The sequence below is a fragment of the Laccaria bicolor genome, genomic scaffold (assembly GCF_000143565.1).
Source record: "Laccaria bicolor S238N-H82 LACBIscaffold_5 genomic scaffold, whole genome shotgun sequence".
NCBI lineage: Eukaryota > Fungi > Basidiomycota > Agaricomycetes > Agaricales > Hydnangiaceae > Laccaria > Laccaria bicolor.
In genome coordinates, this window is record NW_001889876.1 from 105,566 (window position 1) to 119,358 (window position 13,793).

Sequence of the window (13,793 nt, forward strand, 5' to 3'; positions counted from 1 at the left end):
TCGTCTCTCCGGACGTTTGATTGGATCGAAACACGCTTCCTTGTCCTTTTGGGATCGAGTCACGGCTAGAGCTGAAGAAGGAGGCGCACGCCATTCGGGTACAACCGAGGAGGGCGACGCATTGTACACGTCCGAAGAAAGAACTTCTTCACCGTCAAATAGCAGACCCGCGTAATTGGCCATATGGGGAGGTAGGTCTCTTGAAACCTCCCGGGCCTTACCTTTTAAATGGCTCGAAGCGGCGTGCTGTTCTCGCAAGACCTTGGCGACTCCCCCATCGCTTCCGAAGGCCCGAGGGAGTTCAGATCCGTCTGCGCGTGCTAATCTGCCAACAGGGGTGTAAGCTACGAGTCCTTCATTGATACACACCTTGACCTCCGGACAATACTGAAGCCCAAGTCGGTGGCCTGTTGAGTCGCAGAAGAAACATCTTGCTTCCCTGCTAGTCTGCGTAGAGTTTTGGTTAGCGTTAAAAGTTTTGTTGACAGAGCGCAAAATCTCAGTGTGAGCAAGTCTCAATTCTTCCATTTGTTTTGCAAGCTGATCCACCGAGCTGAGATTGACTGGCTCGACTATAGGTGCAGCTGGGACCGTCTTCTCGAATGTTACCTTTTTCGACGGCTTCTTCTTCTTCTTCTTCGTTAGAACTACCTTGTTGATGTCCTCGTCCGAATCACTAGAACTCAAGTCGGAATCCGAATCCAGGTCCACGCCAACATAAATGGTTTTTGCGTCCAAGTCTTCTTCATCAAATTCCGCTCGTAAAAGTCCGAGTAGCATTTCAGTCGTGGGAGGCGAAGATGTTTTGAGGTTGGCAGCTGGAATGTGTTTCTTTATACGTGTGCGTAAAGATGTCGGTATTCCTCTATAAAAACAAAGATTCACATCATTAGCGAGCATCTTAAGAGGTGTCAATTCTGAAGATAAGGCCGTAAAATCCCGGTAATACTTATCCATGTCCTTTCGAGAAGTAATACTTCCCGATTCTCCATAGTCTCAGCAAACGCCGACGCTTGATTTGTGTGGGCGTTGTCAGTGTTCCATCAACGGATTCCGTTCCGGATGCATTCCGGACATCATTCCGTCCGTCTGATTCCAGGAACCATTCCAGCGGAATCGGAATTCCGTTCTAGATTCCCCGGAATTATTTGATCAATTTGGCAGGGCCCTCTGCCAAATTTGATTCCTCCGGAATTCCAGGAATTGCCCGGATTCCGCCGGATTCTGGCAGGAATCAGTGGAGGACAATAAAGACCTCACCACCACCACCATCCACCACCACCGTTTCAAACCACGACCGCCCGCGACATCGACAACGACAATGACGCTGACACTGACAACACGTGACGAGGGCCCAGCCCAGGTAAGTGGGAACAATCACCCCACCCACTCTCCTTTTTAACACAAACCACAGGTGCCACGTCGCAACGTGGCAACCAGACAGTGAACGACGACATCAGTCGTCGTTCGCCGTATCTGCTCGGCCACGAGGACCCACCACCACGAACAGCCCACCAACACACCACACCAACGTCAACGAGTGCCCACCACCACAAGCACCCACCAACAAAAACGAGCGCCCACCAACATCAATGACCCCATGCCAATGTCAATGACCCCACGCCAACGACAACCAGCACCCACGAAAACGACCGCCCATGGACATCCAGCGACTGCAAACGACGTCCCTGCCCACGAAAACAATGTCCACTGCCCATGAACAATGCCCACCACCAACGATGTCAACTGCCCATGAACAACAGCCACCACCAACGACGTCCCCCACCCACCACCCACCAACGACATCCCCTGCCCACAAAAAATGTCCACCACCCACGCAAAATGTCCACCGCCCACATGAAAACACCCACCGCCCACAAAAACACCCACGCAACAACATCCACCGCCCACGCACGAGCGTGTTGACGATGCCCACAAATGAAGACGAGCGTGAACGGACACGGGAAAGGGCGAGCCGAGGTGAGCTCCTCCTTCCTCCCTTTGTCATCCCCCTTCCCCATAGCTCACCCCTCCACCATCCCCCTTCCCCCATTGCTCCCTCTATCAAACCCCTTACCCCTTCATTAGCTCCCCCTACCTCACCCCCTCCCTTAAACCCCATGCCCATCACTCCCCCCTCCCTCACTCTGCACCACACCTCTCCCACATCCCCTCCCTCCCCCCTCATTCTCCACCAGTCCCACCTCCCTCCATCACTTCCCCCTCACTTCATCACTCTATATCTACATCCCTCCCTCCACCCTCTCCCTTTAATATTGTATGTAGTAAAATAAAATTGTGTAGTCTTATATAATACATTTTTGTACATAATTTTACCAGTATTGTGTGGAATGGGAACTTATTCCAACTGAATTCCATATGGAAAAAGGATGGATTCCATCTTAAAAAAGAATGGATTCCATCTGAAAGAAGTATGAAATCCATCCCTGGAAGTATGGAATCCATCCCCCCAAAGTATGGAATCCATCAGCCATTCCATGGAATCCACCCCCCCTTCCATGCATTCCATATGGATTAAGCTGGGGAGGGTAAAGTACAGGCAAGTAGTCGTCCAGTTCTAACATTTGTGATCTGAAGGAATGAACACATTCCTGGTGGATTATCCTGTCTTCTATGTGTTGGCGGAGGACCTTGTACTCATCCACTGGCTAGGAAAACATTGTAAGCTTTGATTTGGTCAGTTTGGGGGGATGGAACCCACCTCCATCAGTCGGCAAACACAAATGCCATCCCAAATTCGAGTGTGGAATTTTTTACTAATGGTGTCAGATATATGCCACCTGAAATATTGCTTGCAGAGCCATGCGATTTGTGGCAGGTCAGGCACACGCCAAACCCATGACTGGCTCGCGTTGGGTGGTCTGCCGAGGGTGCTTGATGTTAGGGGCGTGGCGTAGTTCATGAGAACACCTAATTGAGGAAAAGTGTCAACTGCGAGAGCAACAGCCAACTGCCCAATCTTCAACAACTCAGCATGGAGATCAGCCCGCCACCCAACAATAAAGGAAATGAGATTATCTTGTGAAAGCAACTGAGTGGCATTGAGCAAGCTATCGCTGTGCCCAGTTCCCATCAGTTTTTGTGCAGTAACCTTCCCGCAACCTTTAAGGCCAACCTGTTCAACAAAGTCAAACAGATATTTCGGCTTCATTGGTTCACTTACGCTGTCATAGTCGCCCCACAGAGTAAGGCATACAAAACCATGTCACCCTGAGTGAGGGATATGGAGGGGGTAGAACAGATCATGGTGGATGTGTAAATCTTGATGGTATCACCATCCCATTTGATTTTTTCTCCCTTGAGGTGAGGTCTGTCAATATGTGTGAGCATCGTTTAGCTCAATGTTGATGAAGAAGAACCTACTTGTGAATTACCACCTGCACACCAAACACAAGTGCATCTCCATCTTCTGTCATCACAGCATCCAGAATGCTGATGCTGTTGAGATACGCAAGCTCTGCTTCCACCTCTCCCAGGGCCCATTCATGTTTCTGTTTAGTTTTTATACACTCCACCATATGAAAAGACAAAACCACCTGGTGAGTTCTGAACCCAAAGGCATCCACTATCTCTTTGGTTGGATCCTCGGCCCAGTGCTCAGCAGTCAAGACATCACCTCGTTTTCGAGATGGTCGTCCAGGCCCATAAAACACCAGAACAATGGTGAATGGTAAGCAGAGCAGTCGGCACATTTTCTCAAAGAGCGTGCACAGCTTGGGTTTCATGCCTCACTGATACCAGCAACCGCCTTTGGTGTGAGTGAATTGGGCCTCATTGAGCCAGATACTTTGAACAATAATGTTAGCAAAGAAGAAGGTGAGAGGAGCAAGTCAATGTACCTTGCATTGATGCCCACAACGATCGTGTGGGTACCATGTCGGTTGGTGTCAAAGCCTTCAGCAACTGCAAACTGCAGCAATGACCAAAGCTTTGCTGCTGCATCAACAAGCTGTAATGGTTGGTCAAAGCATCTGTAAGAAAGGATAGTGGGCAAATACCTTCCAAAGTGATGCAACTCCCATCGTTGTCCTTGTCAGAGTGTTTGTGAGACACCAATGATGAGCCACATCCATAGTAAACAAAATCCAACAGTGAGCCACAATGATGGATGTTGGAACTTGGTTCTTTGTTTTGTGTTGGGTCGTCTGGTTGGGTCATCCATGCGGTTAATTTCACCATGTCAATGGGTAGGCAGCTATTCAGAGGGCGACAATGTTGCAACATACATTGAACGTTGTGTGCTTGTTGATGGGAAAACATCCACATGCACACCAAATAGAAGCAACATGTCACGTCATGTCTACAATTTCTCATCAAATTGGGTTGAGCTAACAACTGTAGTCCCTGTAGCCATTAATAGTATATATATATATTTCAAGGCTTTCTGTTGTCTGAAGGGGACCCTAACTATCCATGTTATGAATCCAGGTGCACATGGGAATTAACACACAGGAAACCAACAGAAACCATGTATTGAATAAGGTGGGTAAGTTGTGGTAAGAATAGTGCTTGGAAGTCCAGTCCAGTCCGGTCTTTTGACTTTTTTTGGCAAGACCGAGACTGAGACTGGTCCCTATATTTTGAAATGCCTCAAAAAACTGGACCAAACCGATGGGAACCAGTTCACAGTGGTCTTGGGCAGTTTTTTGCAGTCTCAAGATTGGTCTGAACCAGTTGCGGTTCAGATAGTGTTTACAGGTCCGGTCCATAGGACTGAAAAAAACCGGTGGACCGGACTGAACCAGACCATGGTCCGGTCTTTTTTTCGGTTGCAGTTGCCCCAATTTGGGGTTGGTCCGGTTGCTGGTTGCCTCATTTCAAAAATCTTTTAAAACTGTTCAAAGACCGGTTTAAATCGGTTGCAACCGGTTAAACGGTCACGCGCGTTACATACCCTTGTAACCATGTTTATTACCTTTAATTGGGTTTTTGTTTCATCAAAAACGGTTAAGAACTGAGAAAGATATAACCAAATTCATTTTGGCACAAATACTTGTTTGTGCAACTTGTACCAGAATGACTTTAATTCTAACTCACTCAAACTTTCATCATTTTGCTTGATTCAATTTTTGGATATTGACATTTTAAGTATGAAAATATACTCACCATCTATCAATATATGGTATGCATCAAATAATTTACAGTTGCCACATTACATTGTGCCCAAGTCTTTATGAGATGTAATTTGGTTTCAGTCATAACTATGTCAAGCATTCATTAAATTTCTTAAGAATTGGTAGAATAATGGGTATTTATATGTTTTAGTATGATATATAACCAGTTTATTTTTTAGAGTAATGGTAATTGAGATACAAATGGTTTATATTGGTACAATAAATTTTATGCAAAAGACCGGTCTGAATCAGTTTGAACACAGTCCATGGACTGCAAAAGACCGGTCCTAGGTGGTTCGGTTCGGCTCCCTCAATATCTGGGTCGGTCCTAGACTGGTTGCGGTCCACGGTTGCCTGTTTTCGGGGCAAAAAACTGGACTGAACCAGACCTGCAAACACTAGGTTCAGACCAGTTTCTAACCAGTCCCAGACCGGTCTCGAGGGTAGTGAGCAAGGGGTTTACTATGGAATAACTACATTTATATTCTACATGTATAAACACCCTCTATACATACACTCATACCCCTGTTGTTTGACAAGCGTGCTGTCAGGGACCGTGTTTGTAGTCATCGTTGCTGGTGCATCGCGTACCTGCTGCCTGGTTGTGGTTGTGCTGTGCAGTGGTCATGGTGGGGTGGGGACATTGTTAGCAAGCTGGGTTAGGAGGAAGGTGGTACTGTGTATGATACAACAAACAATGATATCGTCATTCATTATTTGGTTGCCACGTCACTGTCAGCAATGTGGCACCTTGGAGGGAGTTGTCAGTTGTGGTAGGCGATCACAGTCATCGCCAGATCTTGGTGGTGAGTGGTGGTGGTGGGATGTGGGTGGTTGTCGATCGCCGAGGGGGGTGGTGGACAGTCACATTCATCGTCTGGCAACGTGGCACTGGGATTGATGTGAGAGATGATAAAAGGTTGGTGGGGGACTTACCACAGAATAACCCAGAGCGATGAATGCTCGTTGCCATGTCGCTGTCAACAACGTGGCAGTGAGACGATGCAGCACGGACGTGCTGCATTGTTGCATCAACCTCGTGGGTCCTCGTTCATGTGCAGATGATGCCAGTAGTGGGGGGTGGCGGCCATAGGTGATGTGGAGAGGCAACGGCAGGGGTCATCGTGGAGGCTGTGGCGTGTCGTGGCCATGTGGGTGTTGTAGCTGAGCCTCCAGCATGTGAGGTGGCGGTCAATGTGTGGGCCCTAAATGTTGTTTCCCATGGTGGGCACTCACTTTGTGAGGTGGTGGTCACAAAGGGTGGTGACAGTGATGGGGATGGTGGTGGTAGGAGGAGTTTGCATTTCGTTACAGTTCAGTTATGAGTTGTGTTTGTGTTTGGTTACAAGAACTGGTTGAGACCAGTTAGACTGGTCTTTTGTTGGTCCTGAAATTTCCAAAATCGTGAGAGACGGAAGACTGGACTTGAGCGGTCTGGGTCCGGTTCAGTCTGAGTCTTTTTTCAGTCTCAAGACTGGACTTCCAAGCACTAGGTAAGAAGCCATAAGAACTTAGACATCTGGAATTTACAGTAAATCAGGTTCAATTTACTGGGATTTACAGTGAGCTGGTGCAGTCCAGAAGCTGAATGGTTGAAATTACAGCAAGCCGGACCCTAGTGATTGATTTACAGTGAGCTGGCATGCTCCAGAACTGGATTTATGGTGAGTAAACCTTTGGCCAAGCATTCCTTCCCTGTAAATCTGTTCATGAAGTGCATCATAGATCTATTTCCCTCACCACACCGATTCAGAAGCTTGGCACGTCTTCCCAATGTCTTCCAGATATTCATAAATGAGCAATGTTAGATTTTTGAGATACATAAGCTACATCTACTCCTGTATGCATGCACCCCAACAAACACAAAAAAATACCTCAATGGCATCTCACCCTGTACATGCTGAAAGTATGTAGAATGCCAGAACGACATGTACTGCTCAATTCCATGATTGCTGTCTTGCTGAGTCGTGCGCACATGCACGCCATTGTCAAAATCTCCGAATGTGCAGTCCCGGAACCCACAATCAGAGTTGAAGTCTTCAATACCTCAACTTTGCTGCAAGCTGAGCTGAGGTAACCACAGGCCAAATGCTCAGAACTGATGCTAGTCACAAGAGAGTGCTCGGTGAAGTGTGTGGCATGGCCACAAAAGAAGGGGAGAGTAGACTGTGAAAGCAAGGAGCTGTGTCACTGAAGCCAGAAAGCAAGTGGTCCATGAAGGGAACTGTGTAGAGGAAGTTGGACATGAGGATGCCTGAAACACAACATGAGTCATTGTCTGTGTCGTAGGTGAATCTGGCATGTCACCTCCAAACAGACCAATCTTTCCATCACGAGCATAAGGGGTGAGGAGATCAATGGGATTGATACCAGTTTACAAAACCTCAACAGTCGTCAACTGGATGGAGAAGGGGAGGATCAGCATGAATGGGGTTGAGTTTGACATTTTGATAGGGCAATGCTCACCAATGGTTTCTCCGATGACATTCATGAAGCATCTGAGTGTAGTGGTGTCAACTGGAACCATGATGGGGGAGCTGGTATCAACTGGCACTTTTTTTCCACAGACAACACCCTCGGCAACAGTGCAGACAGAAAATGAGAAGCAACCTTGAGGACGAGCCGACCACCACAAAGTTGTGGACCTCAACAGCATTAAGGATTGGCAGGAGGTTGTCTGTTCTGAACTGGATATATACCATCTTTCGAGTAGGGAGTTTGGGTTTTTTGATACTTGGGCAGCCCTGCATTGTTCGAAATCTTGCTGCTGAGTGCTGACGAGCAGAAGGCGATTTCGAGGTGATCGAGGCTGATGCACCTGTGTTTGGCAGTGGAAATGAGGAGGGGTGGATGAGTATTTGCAGGCAGCAACAAGTGATATATCACTTGGCAAGTTGTTGGTTGCTTGGTAGCTAAAGATGATCGATGATGGGCCGCCAGGGATGTCAAGTGAGGAATCTGGTGGAAGGCAATTTTACAAAATTTACAGTACCCCTGTAAATTGGTACGGATAAAGTGACTTATGTGGGCTGATTTAACGTGATCTCCCAGATCACAACCAAAAGGGGAAGGTGCATGTGACCATGTGACCTGGCACATTGTTCCCTCCTCCCATTTCTCCTCTCCCCTGCCGCTTTGACTGCTGTTGTCGTCATTGGAGGGTGGGGGCTGGTATCGTTGATGGGTTTCGGGTGCCAGAGGGGGTGGGTTCGTTGTTTGCCGCTCGTTTGTGGGTGGTATAGGTGTTTTGTGGGCGCCATCGACATTCCTGGTGGGGGGCTGATGCCCATGGGCCATTCCTGGGACTAATCCTGTCTGAAAATCCTCAGGACTGTCTCCAGTCCTCAGGAATGTACCCCCGCAGGACTGAAAAAATTGGCTGGCACATCAGCCAATATACAGTCCTGGGATTGTGCAAGAATCCTCAGGAATCCTCAAGAATCCTGCAGGAATCTGTGGGGGACAATAAAGACCTCGCCATTCCTGCGGATTCCAGTGGAATGGCTCCATTCCTGCAGGAATCAGTGGGGCATGATGAAGTACTGGATTCGAGATCATGTTCAAGATTAAGTTGCAAGAGGAAGTGTGGGGATGCAGAAATCAAGTCAGTGAATGCATGCGTCGTTGAATTTCCATACTCACCTTGAGCTCCCCTGCTGCACAGGCCTTCTCTTGTGCTCCAACTACCCCCCACTTCCCAGCAACTTCCCAGGCGTGGCTTGTGGCACATCGTTTTTGATTACCGGCGCATTTTGTTTTGCACTTCATAAATGACAGTGCATGAGCATGGTGGTAGCCTCTTGAAGGCGAGAATGGGATGGGATCCACACTCGATGTGGTCCCATGTTGGTTGTGTTGCCTAGAGGGGTTAGTTGCAGCAATGACATGACAGGGAAGGATGGGGAGTGTTCATGGTGAGAGGCAAGATGTCGTTATCAGGTTAGAAGCACCCAAACTGAGTGATTTCCCACAGGGATCAGAATCCGGGAGGTCTTTACCTTCCCCGGGTTATTCCATATGGAATCCATATGGAATCCATGGAATCCATGGATAATTCCATATGGACTCCATGGAATCAACATTGGCTGGGGCCTCAGCTGATTTCTTATTCCATAGACGTCATGGATTCCATCTGGAATGATGATGGAATGGTCATGGAATTGATCATTCCATGTGGAATCCACCACCATTCCAGATGGATTCCACTGGACTCCATATGGAATGAGAGCATATGCACCCTGGACTCCATGGAACAGTCCAGGTGGATTCCATGGAATGACTCCATGGAGCATTCCAGGTGGATTCCATGGAACAATTCCAGGTGGATTCCAGGTGGATTCCATCACCATTGTACCATTAGAATACTATAAACAGTACTAGAAAGTATTGAATACCATCCCAATAGTATTTATAGTCTTCTTACTATATTAATAGTAAAGAAAAAAAGTTGCATTCTTCAAGGATTGAACCTGAGACTACGAGAGCAAGAGCAACGCTCAAGTCAACTGAGCTATAAGGGCTTTGTTATAGGTATAACTTAAACACTATATAACCCCCCTTCGCTGCCCACAGCCCAGAACGTTCCAAACGTGACATCTGTGGCTCAAACATTGACACGTCACTTCCTTCCCACTACCATCACCACCTCACCACGACCACCGCCCTCTACGACGACAACGAAACCATGCCGCCTCGCACCCGCGCCAACGACAAAGCCTCACGCAGCGGCCACATACACGCTCACACGCCTGTCCGCAAGCGAGGGCCATCGAACGCAGGCGACCAGGCAAGCAAACGCCAGAAGAAACACCAAACCGACCCCGAGTCCGACGAGCCAGCACAGCCCGACGCGGTGACGAGAGGGACAAAGGTGGGGAAGAAAGGAGGGGGGAAGGCTAAGAAAGGGAAGAAAACAAGGTATGTACCCCATCCACATCGACATCCACGTCGATCACTCACCATCGATAACGCCGATGGCGCCCGATTACAGGAAAACAAGTGCCCAAAAAGCGGCAGAGGATGCCAAGCAGCCCTCTCCCGCCAAACTAACCCCGTAAGCCCCTCCCCCTTCTTTCGACCCCCGCTACTGACATTGCTAGGGCCGAGCGGAAGCTCGTTGAGAGCGGAATGGCCGTCACCCCCCCGGAACGTATCCAGGATGCCAGTGCATCCCACATGCCGCCCCCGCCTGCTATCGTTAGCGCCAGGCAGCGTCGTCCTGACGATGCTGCCCCCGCAAAGGAGCCACGCATGGGCGTTAACGCCCATAGCGACAGCTCCGAAACGAGCAGCGAGGATGGTAGTGGTGCCAGCATGAACGGCAGCAGTGCCAGCGACGACGACAACGCCAGTGCCGCCTCCAACTCACCTGGGGAGGAAGCAAGCAACAACAACAACAACAAGAGCGGGGACGACAACAACAACGAAGAGAACGGGGACGACAACAAGAACGGGGACGACAACAAGAACGGCGACGACGAGAACGATAACGGGAACAATGATGACGATGATAACGCGGACGACGACGACGATAACGGGGACAACCACAACAACGGGGACGACGCCAATGCCAACCTCAGCAGCAGCGACACCAGCAGCAGCGACACCAGCAACAGCGACGGCGACGCCAGAAACACCAACACCGCCAACACCGCCAACAACACGATCGCCCATGCCCACGCCAACGTCCCCCACGCCAATGTCAACACCAACGTCAACGCCAACGTCCCCCACGCCAATGTCGCCCATGCCAACCAGTACTTTACAGTGCCCCACCCATTCCTGCAGGAATCCACAGGAATCCACAGGAATCCTCAGGAATCCTCAGGAATGGGACAGGATTCCTCAGGAATGGGACAGGATTCCTCAGGAATGGGACAGGATTCCTCAGGAATGGGACAGGATTCCTCAGGAATGGGACAGGATTCCTCAGGAGTCCTCAGGAATGGGACAGGATTCCTCAGGAGTCCTCAGGATTCCTCAGGATTCCTCAGGAATCCACAGGAATGGGACCAGAATACAACAGATACAACACCTTCTCTTTGTGCTAGATACATTTACACTAATATACACTTCTTCACACTGACTTAAAGGATATCAACACTTTCTTATAAAATTTATATATTAAAATTCAAATATACATCTAATTTACTATTTTCTAAGTTAAATGAAGGGGCAGGAAGAAAGGGGGGGAGGGGGAGAGGAAGGAAGGAAGGAAGGACAGGGAGTGGTGTGGGGCTGTCATCAGGATAAGGAAGGGATGGAGGGAGGGAGGAAGGGGGGAGGGAGGAAGGGGGGAGGAAGGAAGGGAGGAGGAAGGAAGGGAGGAGGAAGGAAGGGAGGAGGAAGGGGGGAGGAAGGAAGGAAGTGAGGGACAGGGAGTGGTGTGGGGCTGTGATCAGCATAAGAAAGGGGGAGGAAGGGAGGGAGGAGGGACAGGCAATGGTGTGGGGCAGGCCCTGGGGAGGGAGTGGTGGGAGGGGGACTGAAGGAGGGGGGAGAGAGTGGTGGGGACTGATAAAGGGGGAGGGGGTGGTGCTGGGCCTCGTCGTCCATCGTTGTCATCGTCGTTTTGTTGTCGTCGCGTTGTTGTCGTCGCGTTGTCGTCGTCGTTTTGTCATCGTCGCGTTGTCGTCGTCGCGTGTCGTCGTTGTCGTTGTCGTGGTCATTGGTGGGGTGCTGCTCGCCGTTTGTTGATCGTGGTGGTGGTGGGCACTCCTGGGTGGCAGTGGGCGCTGGTCGGCGTTGTTTGAGGGTGCTGGTGGGTGCGTGGTGTGTTGTTCGTGGCTGGCTGGTGTGGTGGTCGTGGTTGGAGCCATCGTTGGTGCCGTGGGGCCTCGTTTGGTTGGTGACGTGGCATCGCGGCGTTCGCGTGGTGGGCGCTCGTGGATAGTGGTGGGCGCTGGTCGCCGTTGGTTGATGGAGGTGCTCGTGGATGGTGGTCGGCGCTCGTGGATGGTGCTGGCGCCACGTCGTTGTCGTTGTCGTTGTCCGTTTCGTTGCCACGTCGCTGGCCGTGGTCGTCGCCGTTTGTTGCTGGGGTGGTCGTGGCCGTTGTTGGTCGTGTGGCGTTGTCGTCGTTGTCGCTGTTGTCAATGTGGTTGGTGGTGGGTGGAAAGGAAAGGGTATTGCATTTGTTTGGTAACGTTGCCGTTGTTTGGTAACAGAAGTAAAATAAACAAACAAAGAACCGGATTCCGTTCCATTCCGTTCCTGTCAGTCCTGCGGAACATTCCGGTGTCAATTCCGGAATGCCCAAATTCCGCCGGAATGGTAAGGCACCAGAATGACAAAAATAGCAGGCCTCCCTGCCAAATTTCATTCCTCCGGAATCCACCGGAATCCGCAGGAATGACCGGATTCCTGCAGGAATTAGGGGGGCACTGATAAGACCTCCTGCTGATGAACTCCAGAATTTAGCAGGACCAGATGACCCAATGGATGTCGATATTGCAAACCAACCGGCCATGGTGAACATGGTTGTAATGGATGGCATTGTTATGGGACCAACTCACTGTGCATTTGATAATTGTACAAAACCACTTTTGAATGCTCGTGGAAAAGGAGAATCATTTTGTCAGATCCATGAAAGAGAATTTCGTAACCGTTGTTGTGTTCGTGATTGTCAAAATAACAAGGTTGAAGGAACTCAAGCTTGTCATGAACATCGCAATGACTGGCATCGCTATAGACAGTCTCGAACAAAGTCAAGTTTGGCTGGAGTACGACGAATGCTAAATCGACCAAATGAACATCTTGCATGGAATTCAGAAGTTCCCAGAAATGTTCAACCCCATGATGAAGAGGCTCCTGAATTAGAAAATAAAAATTATTTCAGTCCTCAACGCTATTATTGTGTGGAAACAATTTGTGCACCTTGTGGTGTTGTCATTGCATGGGTCAAGTTTGCAAAATCTGAGTCACCAACAAACATCTTAAAGTTTATGGAAGATACATTTCCAGATGAAAGTACAAGACCTGATTATATATGCATTGATAAGGCATGTCTGGTTCTTAGAACAAGCATTCAAAATGGAAGCTGGGATGAATGGTGCAAGACTAGCCGACTTATGGTTGATGCATATCATTACATCAATCATCGCACTACAGATATGATCTGCCGAAAATATTGCAACCCTGCTCCTCTTGATGGGTCAGCACCTAATTTGGTTATTGAAGCAGAGACCAAAGACGGGGAAAAATATTTGAAACGAGCATTTAATACTCAAGCATGTGAACAATTGAATGGGTGGCTTGGGGGATTTGACTCTATCTTGAAAAGGATGACTGTTGACAATTTCAATTGGTTTTTGCATGCAATGTTGTTTTACCATACCCGATATGTTCTTGAGAAGATAAAAAAGAGAGAAGAAAAGATGAAAAAAGGAGACAATGGTGATGGTGATGATAGTGATGATGATGCTGGTAGTGATGATAATTGATTAGTAGATAAAAGGTCATATTTTTGTATTATGTCAATCAATTCAACAACAGACTATTTTTAAGTGTAAGAATTTTATTCCATGAAGTCAAGAATTTTATTCCATAGAGTTATTCCATATGGATTCCATATGGATTCCACCCTGAAAATGGTATACTATAAGTGTAAAATTATGATTCCATGAACTCATTCCATATGGAATCCATCTGGAGATTCCA

At 48.6% G+C, this 13,793-nt stretch overlaps 6 protein-coding genes across 6 annotated transcripts; 2 read left to right on the forward strand and 4 right to left on the reverse strand.

The window, feature by feature from the left end:
* Positions 1-3,749: 3,749 nt before the first annotated feature.
* On the reverse strand, positions 3,750-4,043 carry LACBIDRAFT_313440 (uncharacterized protein; the record flags this gene model as incomplete). Its single annotated transcript, XM_001877612.1, has 3 exons — positions 3,750-3,807; positions 3,861-3,970; positions 4,020-4,043. The coding sequence occupies 3 exons, from the start codon at positions 4,041-4,043 to the stop codon at positions 3,750-3,752; spliced, it is 192 nt and encodes a 63-aa protein (XP_001877647.1).
* Positions 4,044-5,422: 1,379 nt separating this feature from the next.
* On the reverse strand, positions 5,423-6,439 carry LACBIDRAFT_323915 (uncharacterized protein; the record flags this gene model as incomplete). Its single annotated transcript, XM_001877613.1, has 5 exons — positions 5,423-5,524; positions 5,557-5,597; positions 5,727-5,748; positions 6,072-6,153; positions 6,372-6,439. 5 exons carry the CDS (start codon positions 6,437-6,439, stop codon positions 5,423-5,425), a joined length of 315 nt encoding a protein of 104 aa, XP_001877648.1.
* A 1,070-nt stretch (positions 6,440-7,509) lies between these two features.
* LACBIDRAFT_313441 (uncharacterized protein) lies at positions 7,510-7,791 on the reverse strand (the record flags this gene model as incomplete). Its single annotated transcript, XM_001877614.1, has 1 exon — positions 7,510-7,791. One exon carries the CDS (start codon positions 7,789-7,791, stop codon positions 7,510-7,512), a length of 282 nt encoding a protein of 93 aa, XP_001877649.1.
* A 2,028-nt stretch (positions 7,792-9,819) lies between these two features.
* Positions 9,820-11,225, forward strand: LACBIDRAFT_313442 (uncharacterized protein; the record flags this gene model as incomplete). Its single annotated transcript, XM_001877241.1, has 3 exons — positions 9,820-10,052; positions 10,126-10,188; positions 10,235-11,225. The coding sequence occupies 3 exons, from the start codon at positions 9,820-9,822 to the stop codon at positions 11,223-11,225; spliced, it is 1,287 nt and encodes a 428-aa protein (XP_001877276.1).
* A 574-nt stretch (positions 11,226-11,799) lies between these two features.
* LACBIDRAFT_323917 (uncharacterized protein) lies at positions 11,800-12,630 on the reverse strand (the record flags this gene model as incomplete). Its single annotated transcript, XM_001877615.1, has 1 exon — positions 11,800-12,630. One exon carries the CDS (start codon positions 12,628-12,630, stop codon positions 11,800-11,802), a length of 831 nt encoding a protein of 276 aa, XP_001877650.1.
* Positions 12,631-12,865: 235 nt separating this feature from the next.
* LACBIDRAFT_313443 (uncharacterized protein) lies at positions 12,866-13,576 on the forward strand (the record flags this gene model as incomplete). Its single annotated transcript, XM_001877242.1, has 1 exon — positions 12,866-13,576. One exon carries the CDS (start codon positions 12,866-12,868, stop codon positions 13,574-13,576), a length of 711 nt encoding a protein of 236 aa, XP_001877277.1.
* Between the last annotated feature and the right edge of the window lie 217 nt (positions 13,577-13,793).